Source organism: Ambystoma mexicanum, chromosome 2q, assembly GCF_040938575.1.
Source record: "Ambystoma mexicanum isolate Mex_15411 chromosome 2q, UKY_AmexF1_1, whole genome shotgun sequence".
NCBI classification, from domain to species: Eukaryota; Metazoa; Chordata; class Amphibia; order Caudata; family Ambystomatidae; genus Ambystoma; species Ambystoma mexicanum.
The window spans coordinates 1,347,531,906-1,347,545,519 of record NC_090924.1 but is presented as its reverse complement, the minus strand read 5'-3'; the positions used below and the strand labels follow the sequence as shown (position 1 = coordinate 1,347,545,519).

The 13,614-nt window shown below is 49.2% G+C and overlaps 2 protein-coding genes across 3 annotated transcripts in view; one reads left to right on the top strand and one right to left on the bottom strand.

Annotated features, from left to right (window-relative positions):
• Positions 1–6,684, bottom strand: part of CMTM7 (CKLF like MARVEL transmembrane domain containing 7) — a 258,411-nt gene extending 251,727 nt beyond the window's left edge. Inside the window, exon 1 of the mRNA XM_069648803.1 lies at positions 6,012–6,684. Within this exon, the coding sequence (XP_069504904.1) occupies positions 6,012–6,254 (243 nt within the window). The 5' untranslated portion in view covers positions 6,255–6,684. The remainder of the gene's footprint in view (positions 1–6,011) is intronic.
• Positions 1–13,614, top strand: part of OSBPL10 (oxysterol binding protein like 10) — a 2,898,140-nt gene that overhangs the window by 346,148 nt on the left and 2,538,378 nt on the right. The gene's annotated exons all lie outside the window — the stretch shown is intronic.

Genomic DNA, 13,614 nt, shown 5'->3' with positions numbered 1-13,614 from the left:
GGAGGCTTAGGGTGGTGGAAATAGTGGCTGAATGCCTTTTGGTATGGATGAAATGACAGGAGAGGCCTCCTATTCTGTTAAGCAGTGTCTCTACATGCCGGATAGGGGGTGGGGGCATCCGGTCCTCCAGTGGGTGTGCAAGCGTGTGTGTGGGTGCATGCAGGCAAGGTAAGTATTTTGTTTTTTTAAGGAAATGTATACGTGTCTTTAAATCAATGTACATGTATATGTGTATGTATGTGTGCATGTATGTTGGTGTTTATGTTGGTGTCAATGGTGTTTTTGTTTTTATGTATGCATGCATGGAAGAAATTGTGTCAATGGTGGGTGAACGCGAGTGTGTGTGTGTGTGTTTGCCAGCCCCCACCCTTAAAGTTAGCGCCCTGCAGGCTACTACATTTAGGGATGGAGGCTGCTGGGGGCATAGCATTATTTTTTGCTTTACCCTTGCTGCTCAGAAACATGCATCAGTAGTAAAGCAAACATAAGTGTTCATATGTGGCTGAAATGCACCACATTGAATGTAGGCCAGTCTAGCCACGTAATAGCACTTATGTTGGTTTTACTCTTGATGCACAGTAACAGTGCATCTATGTTAAAGCAAACATACGTGTTATCATGTGGCTAGACTAGCCTACATTGAATTTAGTCTGGTCTAGCCAGTAATAACACTTATCCTATGATGCACAGTAACTGTGCATGAAGGTTAAAGGAAACCTAAGTGTTATTACGTGGCTAGAATGGCCTAAAATCCTTATAAACCAGTCTAGCCACGTATTACCTCTTAGCATGTTTTCTTTACCCTTGATGCGAAGAAAAAATGCAATGCCGCATTAAGAAAGCATATGCAGACTGGTAGAGCAGTAGGGCCAGTCTGCAAACGCATTCTTAATGGGGTATGACATTTTTTACTTGACATCAAGGGGAAAGCAAGCTCAATGAGCGGCATTCGTTTCTGGCTGGGAGTCCTTGTATGTTAATACTGGCGTGTATTGGTGAAGCCTGCATGAATATGTAGGGGAACAGCCAGCATGAAAAAGATGTTAAACTAGCATATGTTGTGGGCAAAAGCGGGATGAAAATGCCCCTGTGCATGGTTTGTTGACTTGCATCTATTGGTTTTTCCATGTGCTACCATACGAACCCAATGGCAACCTTTACCCAATTTTTCAAAAAAAAGTGCTATAAAATCCACCCTTCTAACCCATCTCAAGCACCCCTTGTTTGGCTTCGGCGCCCTCTCTCTGTGCCCTGTTGATCCCGCATAATTGGCACTAAATTTTTGTAACTCTTTTTATTAGTTTTACAACATATAAACTCATTCCCCAGCACCTCCCATCCCCCATCCCCCCCCCCTCTCGAGGCAGAGTCTGCATTGTTCTCGATCCATTACTTTCATGGACTGATCGTCAGCGTTCACTGTAGGTCCAGTAGTCTTAGGCGCTGGGGACTACATTTAAGCCCCTCCAGTTCAAACATTTTACCCGCTGCCACAGAACATCAGCTACCTGTTACTGTGTATAATACGTTTTAATTAGCACAAATGGGCAGGGCGCTCCGTAATCCTGGCATCACGTGCCACACATCATCCTATATGTATGTATGATATGATACAAAGGTTCCTCTGGATTCTTCAGTAGAGAAACCGTTTTGTGGTTGTTGATTTGTAGTCGTAATAAACCATATTTGGGTTCCTCGACACAAACTCAAGGGGAGAGTTCTCGTGTCTTCTGTTTGCAGCACCGCCACTGGCCTAGTGCAAAACATTGAGAGGGCCTCAACAAATGTTTTGCCCCGTGCCTCACACCACCTTTTGACGGCCCTGGTCCGATGCGGAGTCTTTCATTCTGTGGCGTGGCACAGATCAAAAAATAGAACAAGCCCCCTTGGTGGATTCAGCAGCCAATTAGGCCACTGAAAACGCAGGCTAAATCTCATGATCCAAGCCAGTGTCTGAGGAAGCTCTCTGATGTTTGCAACCACCCGCCATCTTCCCTCCCTCACCTGCCGCCTTCCCTCCCTCACCCGCCGCCTTCCCTCCCTCACTCCCATCTTCCCTCCCTCACCCCATCTTCCCTCCCATCTTCCCTCCCTCACCTGCCGCCTTCCCTCCCTGATCCCCATCTTCCCTCCCTCACCCGCCGCCTTCCCTCCCTCACTCCCATCTTCCCTCCCTCACTCCCATCTTCCTTCCCTCACCTGCCGCCTTCCCTCCCTGATCCCCATCTTCCCTCCCTCACTCGCCCCCTTCCCTCCCTCACCTGCTACCTTCCCTCCCTCACCCCATCTTCCCTCCCATCTTCCCTCCCTCACCTGCCGCCTTCCCTCCCTGATCCCCATCTTCCCTCCCCCCATCTTCCCTCCCTCACTCCCATCTTCCCTCCCTCACCCCCATCTTCCCTCCCTCACCCCCATCTTCCCTCCCTCACCCGCCGCCTTCCCTCCCTCCCATCTTCCCTCCCTCACCCGCCGCCTTCCCTCCCTCACCCGCCGCCTTTACTCCCTCACCCGCCGCCTTCCCTCCCTCACCCGCTGCCTTCCCTCCCTCACCCGCCGCCTTCCCTCCCTCACCCGCTGCCTTCCCTCCCATCTTACCTCCCTCACCTGCCGCCTTCCCTCCCTGATCCCCATCTTCCCTCACCCGCCGCCTTTCCTCCCTCACTCCCATCTCACCCGCCGCCTTCCCTCCCTCACCCGCTGCCTTCCCTCCCTCACCCACCGCCTTCCCTCCCTCACTCCCATCTTCCCTCCCTCATCTGCTGCCTTCCCTCCCTCACCTGCCGCCTTCCCTCCCTCACCCGCCGCCTTCCCTCCCTCACTCCCATCTTCCCTCCCTGATCCCCATCTTCGCTCCCTCACCCGCCGCCTTCCCTCCCTCCCATCTTCCCTCCCTCACCCCATCTTCCCTCCCTCACCCGCCGCCTTCCCTCCCTCACTCCCATCTTCCCTCCCTCACCTGCCGCCTTCCCTCCCTCACCTGCCACCTTCCCTCCCTCACCCGCCCCCTTCCCTCCCTCACCCGCCGCCTTCTCTCCCTCACTCCCATCTTCCCTCCCTCACCCCATCTTCCCTCCATCTTCCCTCCCTCACCTGCCGCCTTCCCTCCCTGATCCCCATCTTCCCTCCCTCACCCGCCGCCTTCACTCCCATCTTCCCTCCCTCACCTGCCGCCTTCCCTCCCTGATCCCCATCTTCCCTCCCTCACTCGCCCCCTTCCCTCCCTCACCCGACGCCTTCCCTCCCTCACCCACCATCTTCCCTCCCTCACCCGCCGCCTTCCCTCCCATCTTACCTCCCTCACCTGCCGCCTTCCCTCCCTGATCCCCATCTTCCCTAACCCGCCGCCTTTCCTCCCTCACTCCCATCTCACCCGCTGCCTTCCCTCCCTCACCCACCGCCTTCCCTCCCTCACTCCCATCTTCCCTCCCTCATCTGCTGCCTTCCCTCCCTCACCTGCCGCCTTCCCTCCCTCACCCGCCGCCTTCCCTCCCTCACTCCCATCTTCCCTCCCTGATCCCCATCTTCGCTCCCTCACCCGCCGCCTTCCCTCCCTCCCATCTTCCCTCCCTCACCCCATCTTCCCTCCCTCACCCGCCGCCTTCCCTCCCTCACTCCCATCTTCCCTCCCTCACCTGCCGCCTTCCCTCCCTCACCTGCCGCCTTCCCTCCCTCACCCGCCCCCTTCCCTCCCTCACCCGCCGCCTTCTCTCCCTCACTCCCATCTTCCCTCCCTCACCCCATCTTCCCTCCCATCTTCCCTCCCTCACCTGCCACCTTCCTTCCCTGATCCCCATCTTCCCTCCCTCACCCGCCACCTTCACTCCCATCTTCCCTCCCTCACCTGCCGCCTTCCCTTCCTGATCCCCAGCTTCCCTCCCTCACCCGCCACCTTCTCTCCCTCACTCCCATCTTTCCTCCCTCACTCCCATCTTCCCTCCCTCACCTGCCGCCTTCCCTCCCTGATCCCCATCTTCCCTCCCTCACTCGCCCCCTTCCCTCCCTCACCCGACGCCTTCCCTCCCTCACCCGACGCCTTCCCTCCCTCACCCACCATCTTCCCTCCCTCACCCGCCGCTTACCCAGTCTGATCCTCCTAGAGCCGTTACTACCCGGTATAGCCTGGAGAACAAATGCCTATCTCCCAAAATAAGTACAGAGGGCGAGGTTTGTCCAACTCAGGGTTCCGTGTGACATCATAGACAACTCTCGCTTAAATATTTTTACCATGAATAAGTAACCAGAATACCATCTAAAACTAAAAATCCCATCAATTTCGAAATCCTGGATTGATATTCAAAACATATATTAAATAGGCCTTAGCCTATCCATGAAAATAACACGGGGCAAAATATTGATACACAAAGATGCCTAACAAAAGAAAGCACATTTTCAAAGGCTGACGACCTATTCAGAATAAAAGGGGTGACATCTTTTATTCCAATGTATTAAACGAACTGAAGAAATAGCAAGGACTTCGCCGAGGCATAGAAACATCTGAAATTGAAGACTGAAAAAGCGTCTAATAAATGGTCATGTTTAGTGTCTGAATATGTGTTTTGTGCTGGTGCTTTCAGAGGGAACACGGGTGTCTAGGGGGACACCCCATGTTAGGAGGCGAGAAGCTCATGCAGTCTTTCCTTCTTTGCATTCTGGCCTAGATGACCCATTCACACCTGAAGGATGATCCGATATCTCAGAGGCTTGAAATATAAAAGATACTTTTTGTGGAGTGAGGTGGGGGGCGCAGGAGGGGGCAGCACTGACTGTTATGGCTAATGATTCTCCATCCTGCCCCCCACGATCCCCTTCCCCTGGCTGCATTATCCTGGTGCTCCAATGGTTCCATGTTACATCTAAGTTTGATTTGCAGTTTCACTTTTCTGAATATAAATCTATTTTCTGAATGTCCGCAGCTACGCTTTGTATTTAAACCCCTTAACAGCTTGCTGTACCGCATTCCTGCACTTAAAAATGTCCAATGTTGGTTGTCCTTAATTCAGGGCTTTAAGTGGGCTAGGGCTAGCCGGGCCGTACCCTGGCAGGCTCAGAAATATCGTTATGAGGCGGGACCCTGGCAGCCACAGCCGCTAGAGGACAAGACTTTTTAAAATCCATAATGGTGGCGCCGGCACCTGCTTGGTATCCCTTTAATCAAGAGATGCCCATGGGCCGGTGCCACCGTTATCAAAGAAAAGATGAGGCCGCTGGAAGCCGAGCCCTTTTTTTTCGAATGCCTGAAGCACCCGCTCATTCGCGGGAGCTTCAGGCTTTAGGAATAAAAACCTTGGCTTCCTGCAGCCTCACCATTTCAGCTTTAATGGTGCTACTTTCCCTCCCAGGCATGATGCCTGGCGAGGGGCGGCGCCACCATTAAGGCTGAAAAGACGAAGCGCTGTCCCCTGCCAGGCAAGCCGTTAGTAAATAAATAGAGATCAGCACTTTCCCCTCACGGCGACAGGCCGCCCCTCCCCTGCCGTTAGACCACGCCCCTTGTTGAGCCTGGGTCATGTTCCAGTGCCACTTAAGGCACTGTCTTAATCCATGTGTGTCCACTTATGTATTGTCCCCAGAGACTGTTCCATTAAAAACCCTGCCCAACCTGGTCAGAATGTCCCTCAAACTCCTCCCATTGTAAGAAGCTCACAGATTCCCATCAAATCTGATTTCTTAACTATTGAACATTCTTTTGTGATCAAGAACATTGGTCCTCCTGTTTATAAATAAATAACTGCTGAGCTGTTATGCATTCCTATGTAAAAAGGATGCGCACACTCAACCAAAGCACTTAAGGGTTAAAGCACGTTACGTCATGAAGAGGTGTGAATGTGGTATCGACACCATATGAAATACATGAATACACACACTGTTTAGATGTGAAATGTTAAGCGCTGTGAAGTCGACGCCTGGTCCTAAATTGCTAGCGCTACGGAAAACAAACTATGCACCTTTAAAAACAGAACTCAGAAAGCCCCCGTAGTCGCACCTGCCTCGCTCAGGGGTCAGGGACTTACCATCTGTGCCACTTTGAGCATCGCCTGCACAGTGCGGGCATAGCCCCGGTCTATGGGGCCCGAGTCCTGGCCGGCTGGAGCGGTACTGGTGGTGGTCCGGATAACGTGCACGCTCATGATGGCAGGTCCCCCGGGGACGGTGTCCTGCGTGTGTGTGCTGCAGCGCCCGGTTCCTCGTGCCGTCGCCTCTCTCCGCAGTAGTCCCTCGCCTCTGCCCTTCACCCATCCATGCCCTTCACCCATCCATGCGCTTCTCTCACTGTTTCAGCCTCGCCGCCCTGCCCCCGTGCACTGCTTTGTGACACACTGCTACTTGTACTGTGAGCCCTGCACTTCCCCTGCACTCCTCTCAGCCTCTTCCCTCCACCCCAGCATCTTCCTGACCCTTGCCACCGGCCCAGCTCGACTATCACCAGCCCCAAGGCCTGGTACACGCCTACCTCGCACAGTAGCAGCACCCCCTTCCACCGTGCATCACACTACTAGAGCCCTCCCTGCCGCCGCCCCCGCCCCCCCTGCTCCTCCCCCGTGGGAGTGTGATGTTTACCCACAGAGGCTGGCAGGCTCACATAGGGCATTCATACTTTACCCAAATACGGTACTTTGTGACTGCCCCCTTCCCACTCTGTCTCGTTAGGTGAGCTCAGAACTTTCAGCTGCTCGGTGTCCTCCTCCCCCCCCCCCCCCGCACTTCCCGTCCACCCCCCCAGTCGGTATTTCCTGCAGATTTTTTTTCTGTTTCCTGCAGCCTTTGCTGTCCCTGCCCCTCCTGCCTCGAACACTTCCTCCGTTTCCTCGGTCCAGTAGAGCTAGTCGACCCCCCCGCCCCTGCACTCTTTACTGTGTTTCCTGCTCTCTCGTCTCTCAGTCCCACCTCTTGCACCGGCACCACGTCCTGTCTGCAGGCTGTCAACTCCCCTGCCCACCTGTGCCCCCTCTGCCACAGCCCGGCCTGGCTCCGGTGACAGACCCACGGCGCTACCAGATGCAGGATGCCTCCTGCTAACGGGACTTCCCCCCCAACTCCTGCTGTGGCCCCCGCCTCACTCAGGCCAGCACACGCCCAGCAGAGCAGGGAGGAGGAGGGACCCGGGAGGGGGGCGGGGGTGAACAACTTACTGAGAGAAACAACCGAGCTATTCAGTCCATGCCAAGCCAGAGCGCGCTGTGCTGCATCGAATGCCACAGAGGCCACACCCCGGCCTACCCAATGCTTCCATGTCACTTTTTGCAACTTTCCCTCTATTGACTTCAAGGGGACACTGGGCATATCATTTCTGGATTTGGGCTTTGTCTGGTTTTTGAGGCGAGTGAGGTGTTTTTAGCCTCACTCACCTGCTGGGCCCATTTCGTTTGTGGCGCACCGGGCAGTCCCTACGACTCCCAAAGCAGGGCGAGCTTTTCGCATTTCACAGCCCGCCTTAAGTGGAGCGCTCCAGGGACACTGGGAGTTATTATGAGCTGGGTGGATTTTTTGTGTGTAAAATACCGCTGTCAGCAGTTACCACCTTCACCGGTGGTATTTCACAAAATCCACTTAACTCAGGGGTATGCCATGGCTGTGGTCGCATTCCAGGAATACCACCTCCAACGGTGGTAACTTTAAAAGGTGTTTTTTAAAACAATTTTTAACATCCCATTAAAACCTTAAATGTGAAAGTGGAAACGGACAATGAACTGTAGTGGTTTATACCTCTAATGTACCTTTTATGATGCATAAGAGGGTCACTACTGAACCTTTTATGCATGAAATGAGTACGAGGGGGCATCAGAAATGCTCACCATTTCACCACCTTTCCATGACCCATCCTAAAAACCTTTACTGCACCGAAGGATAGCACCTGTGCTTCCTTTCTGTACAGTTAAAAAGGGGGAAAAAATGTTGGGGTCACTTTGGAATTTGTACCCTCCCCCCACCTCTGAGGCGGAGGGGAAAATACGTGGACCTTTTAGCTTAAACTCTGTCTGGAACACTAACAGCTGTATATCTGTGGAATACCAGTGGCGGTATTTTACACAACTCTGAATTTGGTGCAGGGTAAATCTTGTGGTATTTGGTAAATACCACCATATTTACCTTTTAATAAGTACCTTTTGTTATCTTTGTTGATGTGCAAAGAACAGGATGTGGCAGTGGACCTATTTGCACTTTCTTTCACAGTGCGCTTCCATGATCCAATGATTTGACGTTGATGATACCCTTTTGAGCACATCCTTCTCAGTGGCCTATTTTGGTCATGCACTTTCGCGCGGTCTTGCCATGGACTCTCAGTCAGTGATTTGTGTGTCTGGACTGGCAGTCTGGCCCCAATCCATATTCCAGTAGGGGGATCTCTGTTGCTCTGCAACTGTGGGGCTGTTGGCTGTCCATGATTGGACAGCCTCTGCCTGTTTGGGCTGTGCAGATCCTTACCACTGGACGGCCGCAGTTGCTCCGAGCCCTGATTTGGGATATAATGAGAGGGTTCTGAGCCATTCTCAATGTCATCTACTGGAACTAAGAGTCCAGAAATAGAGGACACCATGCAGCAATGCCAGAGTACTGCATATGTGGACCAGCATTGCCAAAGCCGTCCAACTGGGAACCTCTGGATTATCTTCTTGCGACAAGGATAGACCTCCCACAGGAGGCCTTCCTCTCAGACTGGTGGCCTTAACCAGGCTCTAACTAAAACATTTGATGGGTGAAAAGGTTATGAATTAACCTTAACCACTGGCATTGCTCTCGGAATCACGACTTGCCTGCCTAATAATGTTTCGTTTTCATTCAAATTCACACAAATATCCATATATAGAAAAACCAATATGAAGACGTCATGTCCTAGCGTTGATAGATGTAAGCTTGATAACATTTTTTCAAAATCCCACACAAACAAAACTAGGATATTTGCTATGGACTGGGAAAATACAAGAGTGAAATGCTCTGGCTATTGTGATTTTGATCAGTTATGATCACAATAAAAAACCATTCTTACCCAGAACAATACTTGATCAGGTCCCCATCCGTGCAATATCGGAATGACCTGCTACACCTCCGACTGAATCTCTGGCCCACAAGACAAGTGATGGCCAGGCGAAAAATAATTAACAAAGAGCAAAAGAACTGTCGTTTTTGTAACCATCAAGAGAATGTAGAGACTTTAAAACATCTATTGACCGAGTGTGATGCACTCCTTACCCAACGAGTAAATTACTTCAAACGAATAACGGAACCATTTGGTGTATCTACATCTGACACATTGTGGAGAACAATTTATTCTGGTCTTTCTACACCGGTATCAATAAGAGCGATTGCATTTTTATATGAGTTAAAATTAGATGAATACAATATAACACTACAAGATGAGGAAGAAATGAAAAAGGTATTTTTCTTATATAATCTTATCTATGATATGATTTATGAGATATGCCATTTCGCTATTCCTTTTTTCCTTTTTTCTATTATCTTGCTTATGTTCTGAATTATTGAATTGTTTTCCAACATTTTAATGTATTATATTGTAGTGTGTTAGATTTTATGTAATTATGTAATTTTGTATTTCTATATTGAAAAGTTGATAAATATCAGCTATATCAATAAAAAAAAAAGAAAATATAAAAAAATATGAAGACTATTTTAGACAATCGGATAATCTACTACATACTGTGTTAACTATGTGTTAGCCCTCTCCAGGTCTAGGAAATCCAATTGATTCATTTTTCTTATAATTCCTTGTATGGACATGTGATGTTACTAAGATATATGTATGCAGATTTGCAAGAATATTCTGAATACGGAGACATGCTTTATGTTTCGGCCACTGCATGCATAATAGAGTTATTATAATAAGTGAATGTATGTATAGTTAATGCATTTTTGCTATATGCCCTAAATTGAAATCTTATCTTTTCAAATTGGACCAATAGTGCTGAAGCCATAGCCAACAATCTAGTTCTTGTGGTCATTTTTGTCTTGCTTTTTTTAAAACGAATTTTGTGTCATCCATCCAGCTGACTTGCATTTTATCTGTGTGTGGGCTTAAAGCAGTGTCAGTGGCCCCCCCTGCTGTCTTTAAACAAAGGAATCTTTTGATAGACTACTTCAATGGAACAGACACACTCTACATGTAGGCTTATTGTTCTGCCAATGTTGGAAGTTAGGGTCTGTTAGCAGCATCTACTTCTAAGAATGAACTTATTGATCTGCTAGACACTGATATTGTTGACTTTCCAATCTGCTTTAAAACATAAGTCCATGGATTTAGTCTGCATCCTCAGTATGAACAGACAAAAAGAGTAACGTGGACCTACCTAGCTAGTTTCAAACCATACATTGTAAGAGCCACATGGAAAGAGTCCATTGGTGACCCAGGCCTGAGGGTCACAGAAAGAAAATTCAGACAAAAGGGGTTTGGCTTCGATCTACCTGTACTCAAACAAAACAGTACAATCATATGCTGTGTGAAGTGCTAAGTGCACCAGATAAACCAATTCAACGTTGTCCCAATCTATACAGCAAAAGACTCTATGATTGCATTTATTTTCACAGGTTTATCTCATTCTTGACATGTTGGTAATTCACAAAAACGACAATCTTCAAAATACTGCCAAGTGTTTAATTCTTAAAAAAGCCAAACAACCGACACATGTTTCGACTAATGGGTCATCTTCAGGGCAGTAGACTTTGTTCAAAGATAATCAGTGGCTGCAATATTAATTTCCAAGTGATCTGCTATACAGCTTTTCTATTATTGCAGCACCCCAGATCTAAGCTTGCCCACTAAGGCTGCGGGATCTAATAGACCTGTTTATATAAGTATGCCTGCTTGTGGAATATGCTGTATGCCAGTAATTTGTATTTTGAAGTTTGTGCATACTTATCAGATACATAGATCTGGGGTGCTGCAAGAATAGGAAAGCTGTATGGCAGATCACTTGGAAATTAATATTGCAGCTACTGATTTTCTTTGAACAGAGTTGCTGTATAGATTGGGATGACATTGAATTGATTTATCTGATGCACTTAGTACTTCACACAGCATCTGAATGTATTGATTTTCTTAAGCGCATGTAGATCGAGGCCAAACCCCTTTTGATGAATCCACAGTATAAAGGCTGCATGTAGTGCATTTTTTGTAATTTTGAAGCAAGGTCTTTGTCTTCAGGTAAATGCAGATGTGTCATTAGCCGTTGTAATGCCTTGATCAAAATGATGGATAATAGATCTGGGCTTTCCTGGGTTCAAATGTACAGTTTAGGTTCACAGCATGTGCACTCTACATGGGATGTACTTGTGAGTTTGTCACCTCTCCCCAAGTGGGACCCACCCTCTTTGCAACTAGAGAGGTGAACCCGTTACACTTATCACATCCTAGGGGACATGGTAAGCAGGATCCCTTGGGAGGTGACTCTCCCTTAGTGGACAGGCTTAGGGAACAGGAAACTCCTGGAGAGGGACTTAAGACAACATCCCTCCCTCTGACACTAACACCTTCATGAGGTCCATAGGAACTAAGGTGTATGGTAACCACATGGCCCCTTTAATGGCTGACATGGCTTCTGACCCTCATTATACTCAATCATTACATAAAACAAAAGAAAAGCTGCCCCTGGAGGCATGTCAGCAAAAGGACCAGTCAAATCAAAGAATCCCCAAATCTTGCAGAGTTCAAGGAGTTAGCAGCACATACAGGGGTTTTGGCCAGCAGGAGAGACCAAACACCAGAAGAGGCATCGCAGGCAGTGGTGCGCACCTGGCGAGAAGGATCACAACACAAAATGAGCAAGAGTAATGGAGGGCCAAGGAAATTGCCTGTAGAGAAACTGCGAAACAATCCCGAAGTGAAGAGGCCAGACAAGCAGAGGATTCAGCGGCCGGCATAGACCATAGCATATGATTTGCATAAACATCACTGTGGAGAGAGGAGCACTGCAGAGACAGCACCAACCTCCCCTGGAGAACCGCTGACACAAACAGGTACGCAGTGGCTCCAACAGACTGGAGGTGGGCGGCGAGGCAAGAGATAAGGAGAAAAGCCCCCGACTGGGGAGAGACCCAAGATGCCCCAAAGTGGGAAAAGAAAGCGAGAAAACCCCCGGAGCGGGGAGAGACCCGAGATGCTCCAGAGTGTGGAGAGAGAGCGAGACAAGCCCCAAAGTGGGGTGAACACTAGGAAGCCCCAGAGCAGGCAAAGGAGAAAGAAGACAGTCCTAGAGTGGCGAGACAAACCCCGGTGTTGGGAGAATACCAAGAAACCCCAGAGTGAGGAGAGAGGAACAGTGGATTCTCAGAGAGGGTAAAGAAGGAAGAGACCACAGGATGGGGAGCGAGAAGGAGTGGAGCCCCGGAGTTGGGGAGAAAGAGACTGACTTGAGACACAGAAAGACCTTGCTGGTGCCCCAGAACGACAATCCAGCAGTACACAAACTGCACACATGTGACTGTTCACAAAGGCTACGGCCTATGATAAAAACACACAAGGATGGGGGTCAGAAGCCGGCAGTCACCCTTTATTAGGGCAATGGCCTAAAGCGTGTCTTGGTTGTTTTATTTATTTTATTTTTGAGAAGTAGGAAAAGAAACCAGGTTAGAATAGCATTTGGGACAAAGAGCCGCATTTGTATTTAGCATTCTTGACATCCTGACTGGTACCCCCTTTTTCACTTTCTTTTGTATAGAGTAGTGATTATTAACATAGGCTTAGGGAAAGACTAGAGAAGTGTACAACTGGTGAAAATCATGTCTCCTTGTCTGTCTCCTGATTCTGACCTACCAAAGTCCCTTGTAAGAGAACTATGCTATTTGCATTGTTTTTCTTATAATGACAATCTAACAATATGTGTGTTCTGTTCCTAAATATACAAGACCTCTCATGCGATTTGTAATAGCTTTTCGTATATCATTTTCACATGAAATATGGAAATTCAAGCTGTATGATATGCTATGATAAGTCATTTATAACGCGCCTGTACACAAGTGGTTCTAGGCGCGACAAGACAAGGGAGGGAAGACAGAGGGAGGACAAGACAAACGATCTTACTAGGCCTTATGTCATTCAGATCGTGCAAGTGCGAGAAATGAGAAGTGCAAGGAGAAAGGGAGGGAAAGGGCAGCAATGCTCTGAATAAGTGCAGCCAGTGCAGCGCAGCACTGGGTAGTGCAAGGAGAGCAAGGGACTGTAGGATTACAGTTACATCCCCTAAGCGCACGGTAGGCCTGGAGGCAGTGCAAGGGTGACTGATCAGAAAGAGCCTGGTACCCATTATGACTCTGAGGGTGGCCAAACGACCAGTCGGAACAGCAGACAGGTAGGTCAGCAGGAGATGGCGAGAGAGAAAGCAGAGGAGAAGAGGAATGTTTTGAGCTGCTTCCTGAACTTCGGTGGTCCGGCTCAACTTTGCGAGGGGCAGGGATGCCATTCTAGATGGAGGCACCTGCAGAGGACAGAGATCTACCCCCCACTCTCTGCCCTGAGAAGCGTCTGACCCTTAGAGAGCTTGAGGTAGCTGAGCAAAGGGCTTGAGAAGGAAGGTATTTTGGAAGAGGGCGTTGGATGTCTCATGGGCCCCGGACCCAGAATGTTTTGTCAACAATGCAAAGGGTCTTGAACCTGATCCTTGCAGC